The 20,293-nt window shown below is 46.0% G+C and overlaps 1 protein-coding gene across 9 annotated transcripts in view; it reads left to right on the top strand.

The window, feature by feature from the left end:
* LOC111154215 (zinc finger protein 532) overlaps positions 1-20,293 on the top strand; it is a 105,518-nt gene that overhangs the window by 46,044 nt on the left and 39,181 nt on the right. For all 9 annotated transcript variants that reach the window (XM_022513683.1, XM_022513690.1, XM_022513688.1 and 6 more), the window contains 2 exons: positions 1,093-3,455; positions 16,403-16,584. In XM_022513683.1, the coding sequence (XP_022369391.1) occupies positions 1,110-3,455; positions 16,403-16,584 (2,528 nt within the window). In that variant the 5' untranslated portion in view covers positions 1,093-1,109. The remainder of the gene's footprint in view (positions 1-1,092; positions 3,456-16,402; positions 16,585-20,293) is intronic.

Genomic DNA, 20,293 nt, shown 5'->3' with positions numbered 1-20,293 from the left:
GCAGGAGGAGGGATCTCTCTGGTAGTGGAGCTTCTCTTGTGATCTCTACGATCCCGTGTCCTCTGCAGATGGGGTGAAGGGTACCCTTTAAAGACCCCAAGCATTTCATGCGTTTATAATCGTTCATCTTTACCCATGGGTATGACCATCCTTTCTCCTAAAATGCTCTGTCCTTCTACCGCCCAGGATTTTGCTGACATTAATGGGAGCACTTCACAGAATGTGACCCACCCCGATCTGGCCCCCGTGCAGAGGAGAAGGCCTGCCCTCTCCCAGGCTCTGCCATGCCCTCGGGTCCACGTGTACACGCCGAGAGCAGCGTCAGCTGCGGGGCCATGGCCCGGCAGCCACAGTCAGTTGGACAACATCTGTGCCAGTGGAGTGGCAGTTAGGAAATGACCTTGTATTACCTTCAGCACTGAAAGCACTAAACCAAGAAGGGAGAAGGAAGGGATGCTATCTTTTTTTTTAAGTCTTTCCCCTAACATAATAGAGAAAATTAGGATTAGATAAAAACTGATTGAAAAAGCTTCTTAGGAATTTGTTTTTTCTTTTTTAAATCTCGGGCCAAACTTGATTAGCAGCAGATAGCCCCTGGTGGGCTGGGATGCTCATTTGTTGTGTGGGTGAATTGAAATCTGTAATTGGTTTTTTGATTGCCATATATTCCCTTTAATGTGATAGGCCAATTGTGATGGTGACCATAATCGCGCACATTGTGCCAGTGCAATTGAGTGCTGTAGAGATTAAAATAGGTTTGGGAATAGTTTTTTGTGAAAACTGTGTGATGAATCCGGTGGTAAATGACAAATTTTGTGCTGTACCCGTGCCAGTCAACTTCGTTCTTGTTTGAGGGCCGCCGTGCTGGTAATGCCGTGCGGCATTTTGGGGAAATTGGTTTGAAGCTGTAATTACCAAGGCTTTGTACGTGTTCTCTGGGTGTTCGTTCACTCAGAGTTTCCTAGTTGTCGGAAGCGCAATTATCAACCCGCTCTTTCTTGCTGATCGTCACCGTGTAAGTCCTGGAGGGATGTTTATCTGACCATCACAGAGTGTTCCTTGCTGATGGAATTATTTCTGTTCGTTTGACAGAACATTTGATCAAATTCATGACCATGGGGGATATGAAGACCCCAGACTTTGATGACCTCCTGGCGGCGTTTGACATCCCAGATATGGTCGATCCAAAAGCAGCCATCGAGTCTGCGCACGACGACCAGGAAAGCCACATCAAGCAGAACGCGCACGGAGACGAGGACTCCCACACGCCCTCCTCCTCTGACGTGGGCGTCAGTGTCATCGTGAAGAACGTTCGGAACATCGACTCCGCCGAGGGCGCCGAGAAAGACGGCCACAACCCCACCGGCAACGGCTTACACAACGGGTTTCTCACCGCGTCCTCGCTCGACAGTTACGGCAAAGACGGATCCAAGTCCTTGAAAGGAGATGCGCCTACCTCAGAGGTGACTTTGAAAGACTCCACGTTCAGCCAGTTCAGCCCCATCTCAAGTGCTGAAGAGTTTGACGACGACGAGAAGATAGAAGTGGACGACCCCCCAGACAAAGAGGACGTGCGTTCTGGCTTCCGGTCCAATGTGTTGACGGGGTCGTCTGCCCAGCAGGACTATGACAAGCCAAAGGCGCTCGGAGGGGACAGCTTGAGCAAAACTGGAATCTCTCCTGCAGGCAGTTTAGATAAAAACAGAGCTGTTAAGAGAGAAACAGAAACAAATTCCATGAATCTGAGTGTTTATGAACCTTTTAAAGCCAGAAAAGCGGAGGAGAAGCTGAAGGAAAACTCTGAAAAGGTGCTTGAGAATCGGGCCCACGAGGGGAAGCCAGGCTCGGAGAAGAGCGACCCGGGCCTCGGCAGTGTCGCGCTGTCACGGTCAAAGCCATCGTCCAAGCTTTCCTCATGTATAGCTGCGATAGCAGCCCTGAGTGCTAAAAAGGCTGCTTCCGACTCCTGCAAAGAACCGGTGACCGACTCCCAGGGGTCTTCTCCATTACCTAAGGAAGCGAATGACAGTCCCAGAGCCACGGAAAAGTCTCCTGAATCCCAGAGCCTCATCGACGGGACAAAAAAAGCGTCCCTGAAGCAGCCGGACAGCCCCCGGAGCATCTCCAGTGAGAACAGCAGCAAGGGGTCACCGTCCTCTCCCGCAGGGTCGACACCAGCAATCCCCAAAGTCCGCATCAAAACCATTAAGACGTCTTCTGGAGAAATAAAGAGAACAGTGACAAGGGTGTTGCCAGAGGTCGATCTTGACTCTGGGAAAAAGCCTTCTGAGCAGGCAGGGTCTGTGATGGCGTCTGTGACGTCTCTCCTGTCCTCTCCAGCTTCGGCTGCCGTCCTCTCCTCCCCGCCCAGAGCACCTCTGCAGTCGGCGGTGGTCACCAATGCGGTCGCCCCTGCAGAGTTGACCCCCAAACAGGTCACCATTAAGCCCGTGGCAACCGCCTTCCTCCCAGTGTCTGCCGTGAAGACGGCAGGCTCGCAGGTCATCAATTTGAAGCTCGCTAACAACACGACGGTCAAAGCCACGGTCATATCTGCTGCCTCCGTTCAGAGTGCCAGCAGCGCCATCATCAAAGCCGCCAACGCCATCCAGCAGCAAACCGTTGTGGTGCCAGCATCCAGCCTGGCCAATGCCAAACTCGTGCCAAAGACTGTGCACCTCGCCAACCTTAACCTTCTGCCTCAGGGCGCCCAGGCCACCTCTGAGCTCCGCCAAGTGCTAACCAAACCTCAGCAGCAAATAAAGCAGGCAATAATCAATGCAGCGGCCTCTCAACCACCCAAGAAGGTGTCTCGGGTCCAGGTGGTGTCCTCCTTGCAGAGTTCCGTGGTGGAAGCTTTCAACAAGGTGCTGAGCAGCGTCAACCCAGTCCCAGTTTACATCCCCAACCTCAGCCCTCCTGCCAACGCAGGCATCACGTTACCGACCCGCGGGTACAAGTGCTTGGAGTGTGGGGACTCCTTTGCCCTCGAAAAGAGCCTGACCCAACACTACGACCGACGCAGCGTGCGCATTGAAGTAACGTGTAACCACTGTACCAAGAACCTCGTTTTTTACAACAAGTGCAGTCTCCTTTCCCACGCCCGCGGGCACAAGGAAAAGGGGGTTGTGATGCAGTGCTCCCACTTGATCTTAAAGCCAGTCCCAGCTGATCAAATGATTGTCTCTCCGTCAAGCAATACTTCTACTCCATCGTCCGCTCTTCCAAGCTCCGTGGGGGCCAGCACACACACTGTAGCGAAAATTCAGTCTGGCATTACCGGGACCGTCATATCCGCTCCCTCGAGCACGCCCATCATTCCAGCTATGCCTCTAGACGAGGACCCCTCCAAGCTGTGCAGGCATAGTCTGAAATGTCTGGAGTGCAACGAGGTTTTCCAGGACGAGACGTCGCTGGCTACACACTTCCAGCAGGCTGCAGATACGAGTGGACAAGTAGAGTATCCCTTACATTTTGGTGTTTCAGTGACGAATCCGTAGACATGAGTGCTCTATACAAGGTCCTTGATTTTTGGGGCGGGGGCTCAGTCAAATGGGTGTGTGTGTGTGTGTGTGTGTGTGTGATGCACAAGAGAAAAGTTTTCATAGACTTGCACAATATTGAAAGGGAAGGTGTTTTTTTTTTTTTTTTTTAAGATTTTATTTATTTATTTGACAGACGGAGATCACAAGTAGGCAGAGAAGCAGGCAGAGAGAGAGGGGGAAGCAGGTTCCCCGCTGAGCAGAGAGCCCGATGTGTGGCTTGATCCCAGAACCCTGGGATCATGACCTGAGCTGAAGGCAGAGGCTTTAACCCACTGAGCCACCTTTTTAAAAAAAAAAAAAAAAAAAAAGACAAACTGTGTACTAGTTGAGTTAATGGCACCTCAGATTTAGGGTAAATGAGTTTGTAATTATAGGCATATATGCAGGAAGTCTGAGATTTGACTAATGAGAGCATCATGCCTTTGTATGAAATGTTCAAGTCAGGTTAAATCACCTGTTGAGTTATTAATGACAATTTGGAGATTTAAAAAAAAGTCCTCGTGTTATTTAGAATTACTGTCTTGTACAGTTAAACAGACTTAATTGGTACCCACTGATATGGGGTGCCTGCTTGCTTACGATGTTGGTCCAGAAGTATCTTCAGTAATAGTCCTCAGTACAATGACTTTAAGCTACAGATGGAAAACCGTCTCCATCTGAATAGAAAATACCTTTGCATTTCTTTACAGCTTTTTTTGGGGGGGGGTGAAGCGTAGGTTGATGTTGGTGAATGACGTACACGTCACGGTGGGCATCAGTGAGTCCTTTTATCTTCTGTTGTTTTTCTCTGTGAGGCATCCTTGGGCCAGTAGAGCAGCATGTTTTACAGATAATGATACTTACTTGGAATGGAAGTAACTGCGTATGTCCAGTGAACCAGATTCAAGTTAGAGAGACCGTACGATTTATTGTCCGGAGCAGAGAACTTGTGAAATTAGACGTGGTGGGTCCTGGTTTGAGCTGATACACGCTGGCTCGCACTTGTGTTTGTGGAGACCAGGCAGCGAGCTGACCTTTCCTTCGTTTGCCTCCATATCTTGCTGGCTGGGGTGTTGCTGCCGTCCAGGCGTCGGGGAGAGTTGCCACAGTCCGTTCCTCCAGGGTGACTCCTGAGTCAAGTTCTTGGTGGGATTTTGAGTTGGGCGACCAAAAGATCAAGAATACCTCCGTCATGTTTTTCTTTGGATGTCCAGTTTAGTGCAGGTGGAAATTAGAGTTTTGAGAGCATTCTCTCGGCCTCAGGTTTCTTTGGCTCAGATGGTGGGAAACTTGGGGGAGAGTGGCTGGTTCGGGAAGGCGGGGGTTGACGTGCTCTTCCAGCATATCCCGGTGACAGGGCCTGGGTTCTTTCTGGAGCCTCTTACCTTGTCACGGCTTCATCAGGAAGGTAATATTCCCTCCGTTGCATGTGTCGTGTTGCCTCGTTTCTCAGTCTGCTGGTGCTCTGAGCGGTGTGGCAGGTGCGGTCCTGGCTCCGGGGGCTCTGAGCTGCCCTCCCGTAGCCTCTGTTCTCTTCAGGATCTCGTCTTCTCGAGGAAGGAGAAGGGATGTGGGCGGGGAGGTAGGCCTGCCCCTTCCTCCACGGATACCTCCATCTCTTGTTCTCCGCTGACCAGTCTGGCTCCGCAGCCAAGCGAAGGTCACACTGGGGGGAAATTAACATGTTTTCTCGTGTGCGTGACTGTTTTACCTTGACTTCTGCCTTTGGCCAGGACAGGTGTATAGTGTAGCTCACGCGTTTCACCTGGAATGCTTAGGAATGAGTCACAGCTGAGTAACATGAACTCTGGGGCCAGAAGCACACTGAGCCAAGCGGTCCCCAAACCCTTGCCCCCCAGCAGTTGTATTTTCTTTCTTCGACTGTGCCTGGCTGAGTGTCCACTCACTTCATGTTTACAGTCACAAGCCTCAGCTGCGTGCACGTCCAGGCACGGCCGGCTGGAGGGCTGAGCGTGCCCCGGGGTACACTGCCTGTTCCCCCACTTCCCCTTGTCTTGTCGGGGTCCTTGCCCAGAACCTCTGCCACCCTGCATACTTCCCCGATCTTCTCGAACTAGGCCCGAGCAGGGTTCCCCTGTGGACCCAGGCAGGCAGCCTGGTCTCGCTTGGCGGCCCAGCCCGCCTGGCTCTCTGTTGGGGTGGGGGGCCTGGCTGCTACTTCTTCAGCGCTCGGTTTAATCAAGCCAGCCCCGAGTCCCTTCCCCAGTCCGGGACGTCGGTGGGATCCATAGAGCTGTTGCTGTACCAGCTTCAGGTGTCGTGGAAGCTAGGGGCGTCCTCACGCATCGCGGGCACCTGGTGTGGCATCTGGCACCGCTGGTAGTGGAGGTGGGGGCTGAGGACAGGAAGAGCAGAAGAGAAGCGGGAAAATTCTTCATTCGTCTTCTCTGGTTTGCCGTTCGCGTGACCATCCGTTTACAGTTGGTGACCTTAAATTCAATTGGAGAAAAAAATCTCCCGGCGTAAACTGTTACTTCCCTGAGAATGGCTCTTAAAACACTACGTCTTCTTACAAAATGTTGAAGTTGAGGCCCCTCAAGGCCCGGTCTTTCCCGAACCCCATCTTTCCTTTCTTGTCACTATGGTCAGGTAATTAAAACATTTACTGTCCATTTCTCTGGACCTCCACGTTCTCGGTAAGTCTTTGGTGGACTGAGAGGGCGGACTACCTCACCTTCGTAACAGCCCCCTGGGGCCTCCCCCTTTGATGGTTCCTTCTGGACAGGAATCTGGCACAAGGTCAGCCCGTGCCTGCAGGCTGCCCGTTTTCTCTTCTGGACTAACTGAGCCCTTTGCTGGGCAGGGTTCCCTAGGTCTGCAGAGTAGTCTTAGTTAGGGAAGCGTTCACAGCGGGTGCCCACGCCGCCCCTGCTGCTGCCGTTGGTTCTGAAAGTTAAGGGTGTGACCTCAGGGCCCTGGCACGACTAACGGGCCCACTGCCCCTCGTTCATTGACTCCCAGCGTTCGACTCCACCAGGCCTAGAGAGAGGTGTACCCCTTCACAGGCAGCGGGGCTGTTCTTCCTGCCTGTCCTCCCTTGCCCTCCCTGCCCTTCCCTTCCTTCCCGCTGCCCGCCTCTACTTATAATTACCATAATCGCTTGAAAATTTTGTCTGATAATGCTGTAGAGTTCTCTGCGGATGTTCTGGGTCTTCCTTCTCAAATCACTGACTTTAAAATTAAACTTTTCATTTCGAGATAATTTTAGATTCATATAAGAAATAAATACCCTTTATTTAGTTTACCCCAGTAGTACACTTGGCAAAACTGTGGAACAGTTGTCATCACTAGGATATCGACGTCAGTGCCCTGAGCCTACAGAATATTCCTTCACCAAAGGGATCTCTCGGATTGCCTTCTCAGAGCCACTCCCACCCACTTCTTAACCCCCAGCAGCCCCTAATCTGTTCTCCATTTTTATTCCGTTGCCATTTCGGAATGCTTTGTAAATGGGGCCATACCGTCTGTCACCTTTCCGGATTGGCTTTTTGTACTCAGTGTAATTCCCTGGAGACTCAGGTTGTGGCAGGTACCAGGAGGCTGTTCTTTGAAATCACTGAGGAGGATTCCCGGGGAGGTTGTCCCACGGGGTGTTTCCCTTTGGTCTTTGAAGGACAGTCTGCACTGTTTGCAGTTCGGGGTCATTACAAATGAAGCGGCTGCAAACATTTGTGTACAGGTGGTTGTGTGAACATGAGTTGGAGTTTGCTGGGATAAATGCCCACATGTACAGTTGCTGGGTCGTATGGTAGTTGCATGTTTATATTTTTAAGAAACCGTTTTCCAGAGTAGCTGAACTATTGTATATTCCTCGGGCAGGGTACTGGTGATGCCTTTGCTCTCTCGCTAGCTTTTGGTGGTGGTGGTTTCCATTTTAGCCATTTTGGTAGGTGTGTGATAGCTGTCATGTTTTTAATTTGTAGTTTCCTAGTAGCTAATGATGTAGAACGTCCTTCTTCATGTGTTTATTTGCCCTCTGGATGTTCTTTCTGGTGAAATATCTCAAGTCTTTTGCCCATTTTCTATTTAGATAATGTTTGTGTCCTTTAGCTGTTGAGTTTTAGGAGTTCTTGTTGTATTCCAGATACTACTTCTTTGCTGGATGTGTGGTTGTGAGTCTTTTCTCCCTGTTGGGCCTTTGTGTCTTTTTTTTTTTTTTTAATAATAATTTTTAAAAAATTTTATTTATTTGACAGAGAGAGAGAGAGAGAGAGAGAGACAGTGAGGGAGAGAACATAAACAAGGGGAGTGGGAGAGGGAGAGGGAGAAGCAGGCTTCCCGCAGAACAGGGAGCCGGATGTGGGACTCAATCCCAGGATACCGGGATCATGACCTGACCTGAAGGCAGACGCTTAATGACTGAGCCACCCCGGTGCCCCAGAGCCTTTGCGTCTCTTAAACAGGTCTTTAGCAAAGCAAATGCTTTCAATGCTGATGAAGTCCATTGTCCCTTTTACAGTTCATGCTTTTGCTGTCAAGCCTAATTTTTGCTCTGGATGCTAAAAATTTTTTTCCTGTGTTTTTTCCTTAAAGTTTTATAGTTTTAGTTTTTGTATTTAAGCCCATGATCCATTTGGGTTCAGTTTTATATAAGGTATGAGATTTACACTGAGTTTTATTGTTGTTGTTTATTTTACCTGTTCACATCTTCTTTCTCTAATACCATTTGTCCAGAAGGCTGCCCTTTACTGTTGAATTGCCTTAGCACCTTCGTTGACTATCAGTTGGGGGTGTGTATATATGTGTGTGTGTGTATAGATATATATACACATTATATCTATACACACACATATATATAAAATTTTTTTTTAAGTGATCTCTATGCCCAGTGTGGGGCTCGAACTCACAAACTGAAGATCAAGAGTTGCACACTCTGCCTACTAAGCCAGCCAAGTTCCCCTCAGTTGGGTGTAGTTGTGTGCGGCTGTTTCTGGGTTCTGGCTTCTGTCCTATTGATTTACATGTCTGTCCCTCTACCAGCACCACACAGTCTTGACTATAGTGATCATAAAGTGTCTTGAAGTCCAGTACACTGGTATGCCCAACTTTATTCTTTCTCAAAATAGTTATTTTTCTTGAATTGAAGTATAGTTGACACTGAGACTTGTTTTTAGCAATCCTGGTTTTTTTGCCTTTCCATATAAATTTTAGGATTGTCTTGTCTATATCTACAAAATCTTCTGGGATTTTGATAGGAATTTCATTAAACCTCTATCAGTTTGGGGAGAAGCTATATCTTTACTCTGTTGAGTCTTTCAGTTAGTGAACATTTATTTATTTATTTATTTTAAGGATTTAAAAAATTTATTTATTTGGTGGGGAGAGAGAGAAAACATGTACGTGAGTGGGGGGGAGCAGAGGAAGAAGGACAAGCAGACTCGATGCTGAGTGCGGAGCCTGACATGGGGCTCAGTCCCACAACCGTAAGATCACAGCCTGAGCCAAAATCAAGAGTTACATGCTCAGCTGGCGGAGCCACCCAGGTTCCCCTCTCCGTTTATTTAGATCTTTGATTCCTTTTATTGTTTTGTGGTTTTCATCATACGAGTCCGCTAAATGTCTTGTTTTGCTCTTTTTTCTCTCTTAACAATTGTAAATGGTATTCTGTTTTTCAGTGTTCACATGTTCATTACTGCCATATTGAAATACAGTTAATTTTTCTATATTTATCATGTACCCCCTGACTTTGTTGAACTCATTTATTCGATTCAGTGTTTGGGGAAATAAATTATATTGAGTTTTCAGGGATGAGCCATCCCTTTTGCATTCCTGGAATGAATCCCACTTGCTCAGGCTCTATGATTCTTTTTATATTTGGTGAAGTTTATCTGATAATATTTTGCATTAGAGTTTTACATTCATATTCTTTTTTTTTTTTTTTTTTGGTACTGTCTTTGGTGGGTTTTGGACAGGTTTGAATTATCTTTATATAAGGCATTGAGAAGTGTTCTCTTCTATTTTCTGGAAGAGACTGTGCAGTTAATGTTCATTTTTCTTTAAATATTTGGTAGAATTTTTCAGTGAAACCACCTGGGCCTGGAGATTGCTTTGGGGACTTTTCTTAAAACACCTTCTGAGCTGGTAGAAGGACTGTCACTTGATGTAGGGATGAAAACCCCTCTTCCCTACTGGCTTTCTCTGACACCATCCCGGCGGTGGTGCTGGGACAACTTACTACAGCCCGAAGAGGTTGGACGTCTAGGCTGCTCCCGGACTTGGTGTGGTGGGCGTGGGGCTGTGGTGTTTCCTGTGGTGGTTGGCTGGAGCCGTCGTTATCTAAAAAGTTTTCTCTTTTGTTAGCCTGACCCTCTCCTGGTCCTTTGGCTAGTGATAGCAGGCTTTTCTTGGGGATTATCATCATCATTTTTATTTTGTCTCTTATCTTTTGGTGTTTCCAGATTGCCAGTTTCTTTAGCTCCAAATGTGGGAGATATATGAGGCAGAAAGAAACAGAGAGAACTTGTCACTGAGTTCCAGGGTCCTGCGGTCCCTAGCCAGCCTGCCTTCTTCTCTCTGCTTCTCAGAGTCTGTTAATTTCTGTTATATGTATAATGCCCAGGAGTTTCAGTGGTATTTAGTGGAAGGAATAGGGAAAGGTACTTCCATTTCCTTTTCCCAGAAGTGGAAGTTTCGCTCTGTTTTAACATCCTGTGTAGCTGCTGTGTCTTCAGGGAGAGATCCCATGATTACATCGCTAGGCTCAACCTGAGCCTTCCAGCCTGTGACTCTCAGTTGTGTTTGGAACTAGGTGTCCCGTGAGCACAGCGTTCTGCTTGATTCCTCTCTGCTCTCCAGGTCCATTTCCACGAATCCTGGCTCTTAGCCCACTTGTAAAAGCAGTCAGGGATGAGGTGGCGAATCTCTTCTGTTTGTTGTCTCTGGAGCCCAGGCTCCGAAGACCCCACCCAGCCTTTCCCTTGGGAACCACTTTTTCTCGGTTGAGCACAGTCCGCATTCCCGTTTCATCTCTGATTTCCTCCCCGTTTAGATGTTGACTCCCGTTGCTGTTGGAATGGGTCCTTCCAGGAGTTTGCCAACGGTGCCTGTTGGAACCCAGCAGAGGGTCTCTTCTGTTGATCCCAGCTGTGGCCACACGTGCTGATCTCCTTCTACCATCTCCTCACATGTGCGTGTTCAGCCTTTCCAGAACTTTCGAGAATGTAATGGGATAAAGGAAGGTTTTAGTGGCATTTGCCAGTTACTCCTCTTCCAAATGTCCTGTGGACCATCTGTACCAAAGTGACGCTTGACACAGGGAATCAGGGTGCCACTTTACTCATAACTGGCCTCTTGCTCAGCACACCTGCTGGCGCAGGCCTCCGCTGAGAGTGGAACTGGAAAATGTATGGTTTAGCGCAAGGCCCAGCCGGAGTCCAAGTCCTGGAATTCCTCTCACTCTTGACATGTGATAGGGGCAGGACCCCAGGCATGCTTAGCCGGGGTTGGATCGCCCTGCCCGTGTCTGCTGATCTCCCAGAGGAGACGGCAAGGAATCTTGGGTGAGTCATTTCCCCACCCAGCCGCACAGAACCGAGCTGTGCTGTGAAAAAGGAGCCACACAAGCACTTGACTTTGTAACACCCGTACATCTGCCCTGCTTGGAGGTTTTTATTCCGACCTATTTGCTTCTAATAATCACCGCTTTGGGGCACATGGAGAAGAGGAGTGGGTGGAAGGGTGGAGAAGATTCCCGGTTCTCCATGAAGTATTTAAGAGCCAACAACTGAACTGTTAATAATTGATACTAAAATGTATGGGAATGTCATTGCTTCACCCCTCAGTAAAACCATGACTAAATTTAGCCAAGAACAGACTAGAAGTGCATCCTGTAGCCTCTTAGTTGGTAGGATGTTTTTGTAGTAGAGAATGTTATAGGTCCTTTGGTCAACCTTTTGTTGTACAGTTGGAGAAACAAATACCCAGTGAGGGGCGGAACGGGGACTCCAGGCAAGAGTGCCTAAGAGCCGGTTCATTATTCTGTCCGCTCTGTCATGCTGATAACCTCGGATCTAGAAGCATTTGGCAGTGTCAGGGAGCATTGGAATTAGAAGAGAATGGAATCTTGGGTTCTAGCCAGGTCAGCTCCTAGAGTGCAGACAGAGGTGCCTTTTCCTGCCGTGGTCCCGTTTTCAGGGATTGCTGACTCAGTGTAGTTTCTGCTCATCCTGAACACAACACACCACGTGTATTAAATTCTCTTGAGCAGCCTCGGTCAGCCCTCATTTCTAGCCACACTCTGCCCAGGCAGTTGCTTCTGGAAACCACTGAGGCCACCTCCATGCCCTCGCCCTCCCACAATAGTACTAGCCGTAGACTCCTGGCTCTTGCTTGGTCCCTCTCTTCTTCTAAGTGCTTAATTTCAGTTCTGGCCGGACGAGGCCTGTCCCAGTTTGCACTTCTGCCTTATCAGCCTTTTCTCCTGTGTTTATCACCTGAGTAGGTTTAATGTGCTGACCAGACCGCTTTCTGTAAATGTGCTCCTATAACTGTCAGCTCTTATTAGAAATTTTCAGTGTAGCAGGATGACTTGAGGACAAAAACCACCGCAACCCACCAGTTTGGAAACAAAAGGAGTCAGAGTCATTTATGTTACAAATCTTGTTTTGTGTTATTTCCAATCTAAGCGAGATCTGAAATGAAATGCTCTGTGTACTCATCGTAAAATGGGATGAAAGTGAGAGTCAGAAGGCAAACTGGCGTGCTTTATTATTACTGCTATTATTTTGGGGCTGATTTTGCAGTAGCCAGAAGACTACAGAACTAGTGTCAGTGACACAGACATGGTTTCTGTAGCACGGGGGCTTCTTCGCCCGTGGTGTTTTGACCTTCAGACCCACTGTTTCAGGCTGCTGCCCGCTTTGGTGTGTTGGAAATGTAAGCACAATACATGGTGTATTTACTCCTATTTCTCTAGCTTTTCTCAATTTGCAGGCAGTTTTTTTCCTTAAAACATGAATTGCAACACATGGAATTATTTTCCTTGTTGCCCAGATAATTCCTCTCGCATGCAAGGAGGATGCCAGCTCTGGCATCCCTGAGTCCTCAATAGGGCCATGATGTGTCCCTTTCCTCTTCCTCCCAGCCAGCATCTCCGGGATCCAGGGCCAGGACCTGCAGAGAAGGCACAGTATGACTAATTGTCACGTATGGAATGTGATTTTTTTTTTTCAGCTTTATCTTCCTGTAGCTTTCTTGTGTTACTTGACTATGGAAAGGTAATATCTTAACTTTAAAAAGTAGCAGTTCTCTGAGCAGATGAATCTGCTCCAGCGTAGAAGTTAGCTGTTTATTAACGAAGTACTGAAAATACTTCCTTTTTCAGATGTTATAAGTAAAATGTCAGAAGACAAATGAAGCTACTTAAGTGCATTTTATTACAGTTAACCCCTGAACAATGTGGGGGTTAAGGGCACCGATCCTCCGCACAGTCAAAAATCCATGTATAACTTTCAACTCCCCCAAACCTTAACTGGGTTGTTTTGAAGTTTTTATTTAAGGTCTAGTTAGTGAACATGTAGTGAAATATTGGCTTCAGGGGTAGAATTTAGTGATTCATCACTTACATATAACACCCAGTGCTCATCTGGACAAGTGTCCTCCTTAATCCCCATCCCCCATTTAGCCCGGCCCCTCTCCCCCAACTACTAACCTACTGTTGACTAGAAGCTTTACCGATAATGTAAACAAGTTGATTAACACATATTTTGTATGTTATATGTATTATATACTGTAGCCTTATTATAAGGTTAGCTAGAGAAAAGAAAATGTTAAGAAAATCACAAGTAAGGGAAACTACATGGCAGTACTGTACTGTAAAAGATCCCCATGTAAATGGACCCACGCAGTTCAAACCATGTTGTTCAAGGGCCGACAGTATACTTTTCTGTATTCAGTTAAGTACTGTCACATTAAACTGCTTTATCCTCTTGTAAATAGCCTCAACTTGCATTGAAGAGAATTAGAGTTTTCAGATATATTTCAGTCCTTTGATTTTAAAAAAAGGATAGGAAAGTCAGATTCTTGTAAAACCGCAAAGAAATACTGACCTGCCCCCATGCTATTCTATCCCTAAATCCAGAAAACAGCTGTCATCACCATGAGGTCAAAGTATCCCACAGAAGCTGATGGGTTAGTCTGTGAAAATGCTGTACCCCTGTCTGGGGAAGCAGGGGTAGCACAGTGTTACCGGAAACAGGTAGAGTGAAACAGACAAAAACTCCGGGGAGTACAGATGGACATGAGTCATGTGAGCGTTCAACTATTGATAACACAAGCATCAAGGAGAGAGTGTCTACAACCAAAATACCATGCCTTTTCTCAAGATGGAAGGGAGGCAAGGAGCAGAAGTGGGTACCCAGAGAGAAATGTGGGAGCCAATACAGTGTCTATGCATGAGTATATATGTGTGAACTAGAGGTAAGACCGTCACCAGTGTGATCCCCCAGCCACTGAATTCTCCCATTTCAGTAATTGCAAAATATGGATGCATTTTGATTTGGGGTGCTCCTGCCTACTGGCTCCCACTTTCTCTTTGAACTTCTGTGTTCAAAGTGGGTGAGGAGCCTTAGCCAGTGGAAATGGGTGAGTGCAAACACAGGGAGCTAGTCCATGGCCGGGGCAGGAGATGGGGGTGGGATGGCCGCCAGCAGCCCTCACAGAGCCCCAGGGGCTGGACCGCCCCACCACGCAGTGCATCATGAAGGGACCGCTTCCCCTCTCCAGGAAACGGGTATGAGCAAGGTTGGTATTTGTTGTTGGGCATCTGGTATCTGTTACTCTAACACGTTTTTCGTAGTCTTTGCAGTTAAAGAATTCTGTTGTAAGGAACACTCAAGAGTTTGTAATTTCTCTTCTTGAATCATTTCAGTACTTATTTTAGTTAACCTGCTAGCAATGAAACCTTTTCACTTCACCAGGATTTCCGTGACTGTTTAAATATGTATTATAAACAAATAAATGTCCAACAAGGAAGATTAAATGATTCATTGTGAATTTTGTATGTATCATGAAGGATATTTGTTGATAGATCTTGATGAGAGAGAATGTGAAAGTTACTTTCAGCTTTTTTTTTTTTTTAAGAATTTCTTTTATTTGTGTTGCTGTTTTTCCCTATCATAAACTAGTGTAACCATGTTGCTTTAGATAAAGGAGAAGCTGTAGAGATGGTGTCCACTTGAACCCTAACACAACGATCGGGTAGTTCTAACAGATGAAGTAGTGAGCTCTAAGGTCCAGAAGTGCACACGGCTTCCCAGTGATCTCACTACCAAGTCCTAGATCGTTATGAGAATTGAATGGAATGTTGCATTTCCATGTATTTTAAGTACTTCATCGCTTGGCCTGTAATGGAATGGGGTCCATGTCTGAGGTGTGTGTGGACATGCACGTGTTATGATTCACTGCCTGGGATTAACGGCCATGTGGCCAAAGCAAATAGAAGACCTGAGTTCAAAGGAACCAGTGATTACCTGTGATAGCGTAGACATCAACAGGATCTTCGAATGCAGGAGGGTGCAGATGGCTTTTTCTTGTTGTGGCTTGTTTTAGCCTTGGCTGTCTGTGTTGTTAGACAAGGAATGCTTTTTTTTTTTTTTTAAATGACGCTGGCCTCATCAAAGCTGCCTGTAATGATCTTTATTTTGTGATTATAATAAACATTTTGTGAGATAACATTTGTATTTAGTCTTTTTAGGAGGAAAACCGGACAGATTTTTTTCAAGCAAGTTTCTGGTTTTCCATAGTTTTAGTTGCTCAGAAGTTTAAGGCCTTAATTTTGGGGGCTGGATTCAAAAGCCAGAAGAAAAAGAAATCTTTTAAAAATTTTATAACTCCTCAGCATAAAAGGTCATTTTAAATCTTAGCTAGAGTCTGTATTTTGAGGATTTCTTTAACTGACTTTAGTGTAAGTTAGACATTTTAGAAGGTGATGGATTCTTGTTACATTAATGGCTAACTAGAATTTGAATACAATCTATCTTGTGCTGTGTTAGGTTTATTTTTGGAGTGGATGCAGTAAGTCCTCACTTTATATTTACCTTAAGTTTGCTGTTTCTGTGTTTGAAAAATATGCCATGTTTACTGCTTACATCTAAGGGGACGAAAAATAGTGTGTTTCAGTTTTTCCTGATTAGTTAAATGTAGGGCCTTTTCCAAAGAGCATTTCTGTCTTTATTTTATATGGGACTAGACTTTAAGCTTTACAGAGTTTCAGTTTAATATCGAAATTTATGTATCTGAATTTGAGTTCACTGATTTTATTATAAATCCTACAGTGTCCAGCTCATCCACTGAAAGACCAACTCAAGTAGAAAAACAACAGCTAATTGCTGTGGGTCATTCTTTTGTATTCCTGTATTTTAGAGTTCAGGTAACTGAAGTGACTGGGAAAAGAAAGAAAGAAACCAACAAATTGGATTAGTCTCTATTTTTTATTATTCTGAAGAAAGTTTTTTATGGGTTGTGGGAACTGGCTACTCTTGAGATAGATGCTTGCAAACGTGTAATTCTACATGAAAGCTGACTTGCTAACGTAATTTGCAAGATTACCTTCTCTAACATCCCTCCTCTGCACTGAACAAAATGTAAAAGTTAACAGAATTGAAAGTTGACCTGAAACTGACATTCTCTTTACCTCATGCTTTGGGGTGGACCCTGATGACCTAGTATATTCCAGGATAAGGGATGTTAGGTTTAAACGTTTAACTTTCAAGTTTTGCTTTCTCCTTGGGCTTAGAAGCCACGAGAGCAGTATTTGACATGAGCAATGTGCCGTTAATTGGGGATTTTAACCACGCTTCTTTGCATATTAGAAAGTCCTTCGTAGGACCAACCCTGTCTCCCCCCTTTGGTTTATCTAGAAGACTTGCACTATCTGCCAGATGCTGCTTCCTAACCAGTGCAGCTACGCCTCACACCAGAGAATCCATCAGCACAAATCTCCCTACACCTGCCCCGAGTGCGGGGCCGTCTGCAGGTCGGTGCACTTCCAGAGCCACGTCACCAAGAACTGTCTGCACTACACACGGAGAGTTGGTTTTCGGTCAGTATCTTGTTTGCTTACATGCAAGTAAAGCCCGCTCGCTTGTCACTGCGCGGCATTTCGAGTTCTGAGGGGTCCATGCACACCGTTTGCGGGGTCATACAGTGATACCTCAATTAACAGATCCTCTGGGAACCGAGGCCATGTGCAGTGGTGTTGATCTGTTTGGATCCTTGTGGGATTAGCCTTCTGGTCTCCTACTCCAGAGGGTAGATGGAGCCCGTCCTCCTGCAAAACCGTGCATGGGCCAGCGGTCAGCTTGGATGAACTGTTAGAGCTTTTCCTTTCTGCACCCTTTCCAGCAGTCTTCTGCTGTCACACTCTCTGCGTTTGAACCCCTCTAAGAACACCATGCATTTCTGTACCTTTTCATACGTCTCCTCTGAGCAAAACAGGATGCATGGTCCCTTTTATTTCGTCCTGTGGAAGGATTGGGTGTTTGCCCTTTCCGAACATCATCGTTCTTTGTGGAAGAACCTTCTACCCCAGGTAATCTTCCTCTGTCCCTTTTTCCTCGTTACCCAAGTCCAGGCGTTTCCCTTGTCTCTGTACCTCCTAGCTGTGGCCCCTTTTACTGCGCCTTGAGAATCTCAGATAACATCTGTTACAACATCTGGCAAATCTAATGTTCATTTAGGGAGCATGAAGTGATGATATACTGGAGCTTATACCATATACTGGTGACCTTCTGAAATGCATTCCTGTGCCTTTTCTATTCTGACCCCACGAAGGTCAGCCAAGAAAGCACGCCGTTGCCACACAGTGTCTTTGTTAATAGAGGTATTACTGTACTGTGTGTGTACCTTAAAATTAAGTGTTTGCTTGCCTATAACTTAAATGTTAGACGGTTAATACACAGTGATATGTTCTAGTTGCACAGTTAACGCTATTTTATAAAAATGAAGTCTAGTCAGTATGATTTGATGGTTTTATTTCTGTTACATTCAGGTCACAGCAGTATCGATGGCTCTGTCCATTTCTCTAAACCTAAGAGAGACCTCGTTCACGTTCTTATCACATGCGTCCAAGCCTGTGACGCAGGAATGCTTAATGCATTGGGATCCACCCTCATAGGACACGTTCGGTTTGGAAATTAAGGAACTAGAGATTTGGGGTGGTAATTCTGTCCCGTGGTGCCTCTGGCAACGGCACGGTGGAGCCTGCTCCGGCTGCACTGAGATGCCCCAGAGAATGCAAGTGCATGCCCGTGGGCTCCAGGTGCTGAGGAAAGTCACACATTGAAGGTGCCCTTGATTCTACAAAGCCCGTACGAGGGTACCTTGGTTCTTACCCCAGGGTTTAAAACTATTATTACAGGGTTCTTTGTTTAGTCATGGGAAGCAGTTCTGCCCCATTTTTCGCTCTGCTCCTCTTTTAACAGATGCCAAACTTTCCTCAAGTGTTTATTTTTTTGAGTATAATGAAAGTAAACTTAGGGGGGAATGAATAAAGGAAGTAGGACTTCTGCAATTCTCACTATTCCTGGTGCCTTTCCTGAATTAAAACAAGCTCTGCACCCAGGCTAACAGCAGTCAACTTAGTTGGAAAAGCCGATCCCCTGCCCCCCATTTGGCACTTGGAATTTTTAAAAAATTTTGCGTTTATACAGGTTTTTTTCCCTTGGACTGGGGGCTTAGAAGAGCTATAAAAATGCTTCTGTGTGTGTATTCTGTGTAGTTCGTGTTTACCTCTTTAGTTGGGAGAAAAAATATTTGACCTTAATTTTTTTTACCTGCTGCTTCAAATAATGGTCCTGCCTGGTATTTGCCAGGGACTTAGCAGCCCCTTGGCCTTGTTATTTCTCCCAACTCTGTATGGGGAGAAGGATTTCTGGCTCTCTACTCCCATCATTTTCCCTGTGGTGTTTTTGTTTTGTTTTGTTTTGTTTTGGTCAGAGAAGTCTCTGAAAAAGCTCTCATGCCTCACTTGTCCCTTCATGACTCAGTGAGCCTGTTTCTTTCTCTTCTTGATCATACTGCCTCTCCTGGATGGTGACAGTGGTTCCTCCTGGCTCCTGGTCGATGTGGTAAAAGTCCTAGGTTTCTATGAATTATCCTACTTCTTGATCCATTGGCTTTGCATTTCAAAAGGGGGTCTATAGGATTGTATACTATAAATAGTAAAAAAAAAAAAAAAAAAAAATATTTTTAACATGAAGAGAAACTTTATTGGTTCCCAGAGCACAAAGGACCTCAGGTACATGAAATATTTATTAATAGATAGGATTTTTGTAGCATTAAGATACTGTGTGACTCCTTCAAATTCTGTCTTCTATTTGTTTGTCGTCTTTCCGTTTCCTGTTGACCTCTGTGCCCCGGAAACCTTTCTTCCATCTGAGGGCAGGTATTTTACAAAACTCTCTCTTTTCTTAACTGGTTTGTGAATTCTCTGCTTTCCTTCCTCACGTTAAGGACGGTTTTCCCTTGGCCACGTTGGTACTTTTTGGGCCTTGTCCTTCCACTGTTGTCTAGATGCTTTACTTTCCTGTTTATTTTCCGTAGGATTAAATCTTCCTTCCCAGTCCAGACAAAATCAGAGAATTCGTTCTTTGTATCTTTCTGCCCTTCCTCATTCTTCGCCCTTTGAACACCACGTTCCTGCCCTTGATGAGAAAATGTTTCTGTGTATGGCGCCAGGGGAGAGGACCCTTCTGTCCATTAGTGACCCATTTTTGTTTGATGGGATCCTCCTCCTAACGTAGGAATCAGGCTTGTAGGGTTGGGAAGAACTAAAAAGTGACTTGAGTTCAACTGTTCTCCTTTTACACATGAGAAACGGGCCCAGAGAGGATCCATGACCTGTTGAAGACAACACAAGTTCAGGTTAACCCAAACTAATTTCATTGTGCATGGGTGGCTTTATTGCCTAAAATAACACTTCAAGTAGATAAGCTAGAGGAGCTTTCCTTAATTATCCTCCTGATATGATTTAGTTATTTTTTAATGTATATGCTGCTGAATATTTTGCCTTAAATCATTTAAAATGCTAACACACGAGTTATAATTTATATGGACTGCCGGCAAAGCTTAACAAGGCATGCTTTATGGAACCCCCATGCGTCAGAGAATCCCGCCCCTGTGTGACTTAGGAAGCATCTCCATGAATCCGGAAGGTTCTAGGAATAAAAGTACCTTAAATTCTTGTAGGCTTAATGGAGCACTGCCTGCTGGAAGGCGGGCCCTGTCTGCAGTCCCCCTTCCCCAGGTCCCCCTTCCCCAATTCCAGCCCCATCTTCATGTCCAGGAACGGCTCCGCTCAGGTGGGTTGCGGGTTTACCTCCACAGACTCCGTGTCTGCAGAGCCCATCCTCAGGTTAGTTCTCAGGTGTGAAGACGGGGCAGTCCGGTCATCAAGCAGACATGTGAGCAGTGTTGCCCAGAGTCCCTGCAGGAGAGAGAAGAGCTTGCGAAGAAGCACATCTAAGCGTCAGAGCTTGTTTCCCAAGGACTAGATGAGATCCGTTCACGAGCTAATTAAATTATCACACTTTCAAGAAGTAAAGAAGTTAATTGGAAAGATTATTTAGCGATGTTGATTTTTCAGGAGTTTATAATTCATGTTACTTCTTAAAACAAATGTTAAGTGTACATGAACTTATTTTCTAGGAGACAGACAATTTAGGTGGTTAACCTTCTCTACCCAACAGGCGCCCCTTCATTGCACATCCATTGAACACATCAGTGTGTCCCCGGAGACCATGGCCATGGCT

This window comes from Enhydra lutris, unplaced genomic scaffold (genome assembly GCF_002288905.1).
Source record: "Enhydra lutris kenyoni isolate GAN:26980312 unplaced genomic scaffold, ASM228890v2 scaffoldscaffold36, whole genome shotgun sequence".
In the NCBI taxonomy this organism is placed as follows: domain Eukaryota; kingdom Metazoa; phylum Chordata; class Mammalia; order Carnivora; family Mustelidae; genus Enhydra; species Enhydra lutris.
Note: the sequence above shows the minus strand (reverse complement) of the source record. Positions and strands in the feature narration are given on the sequence as shown.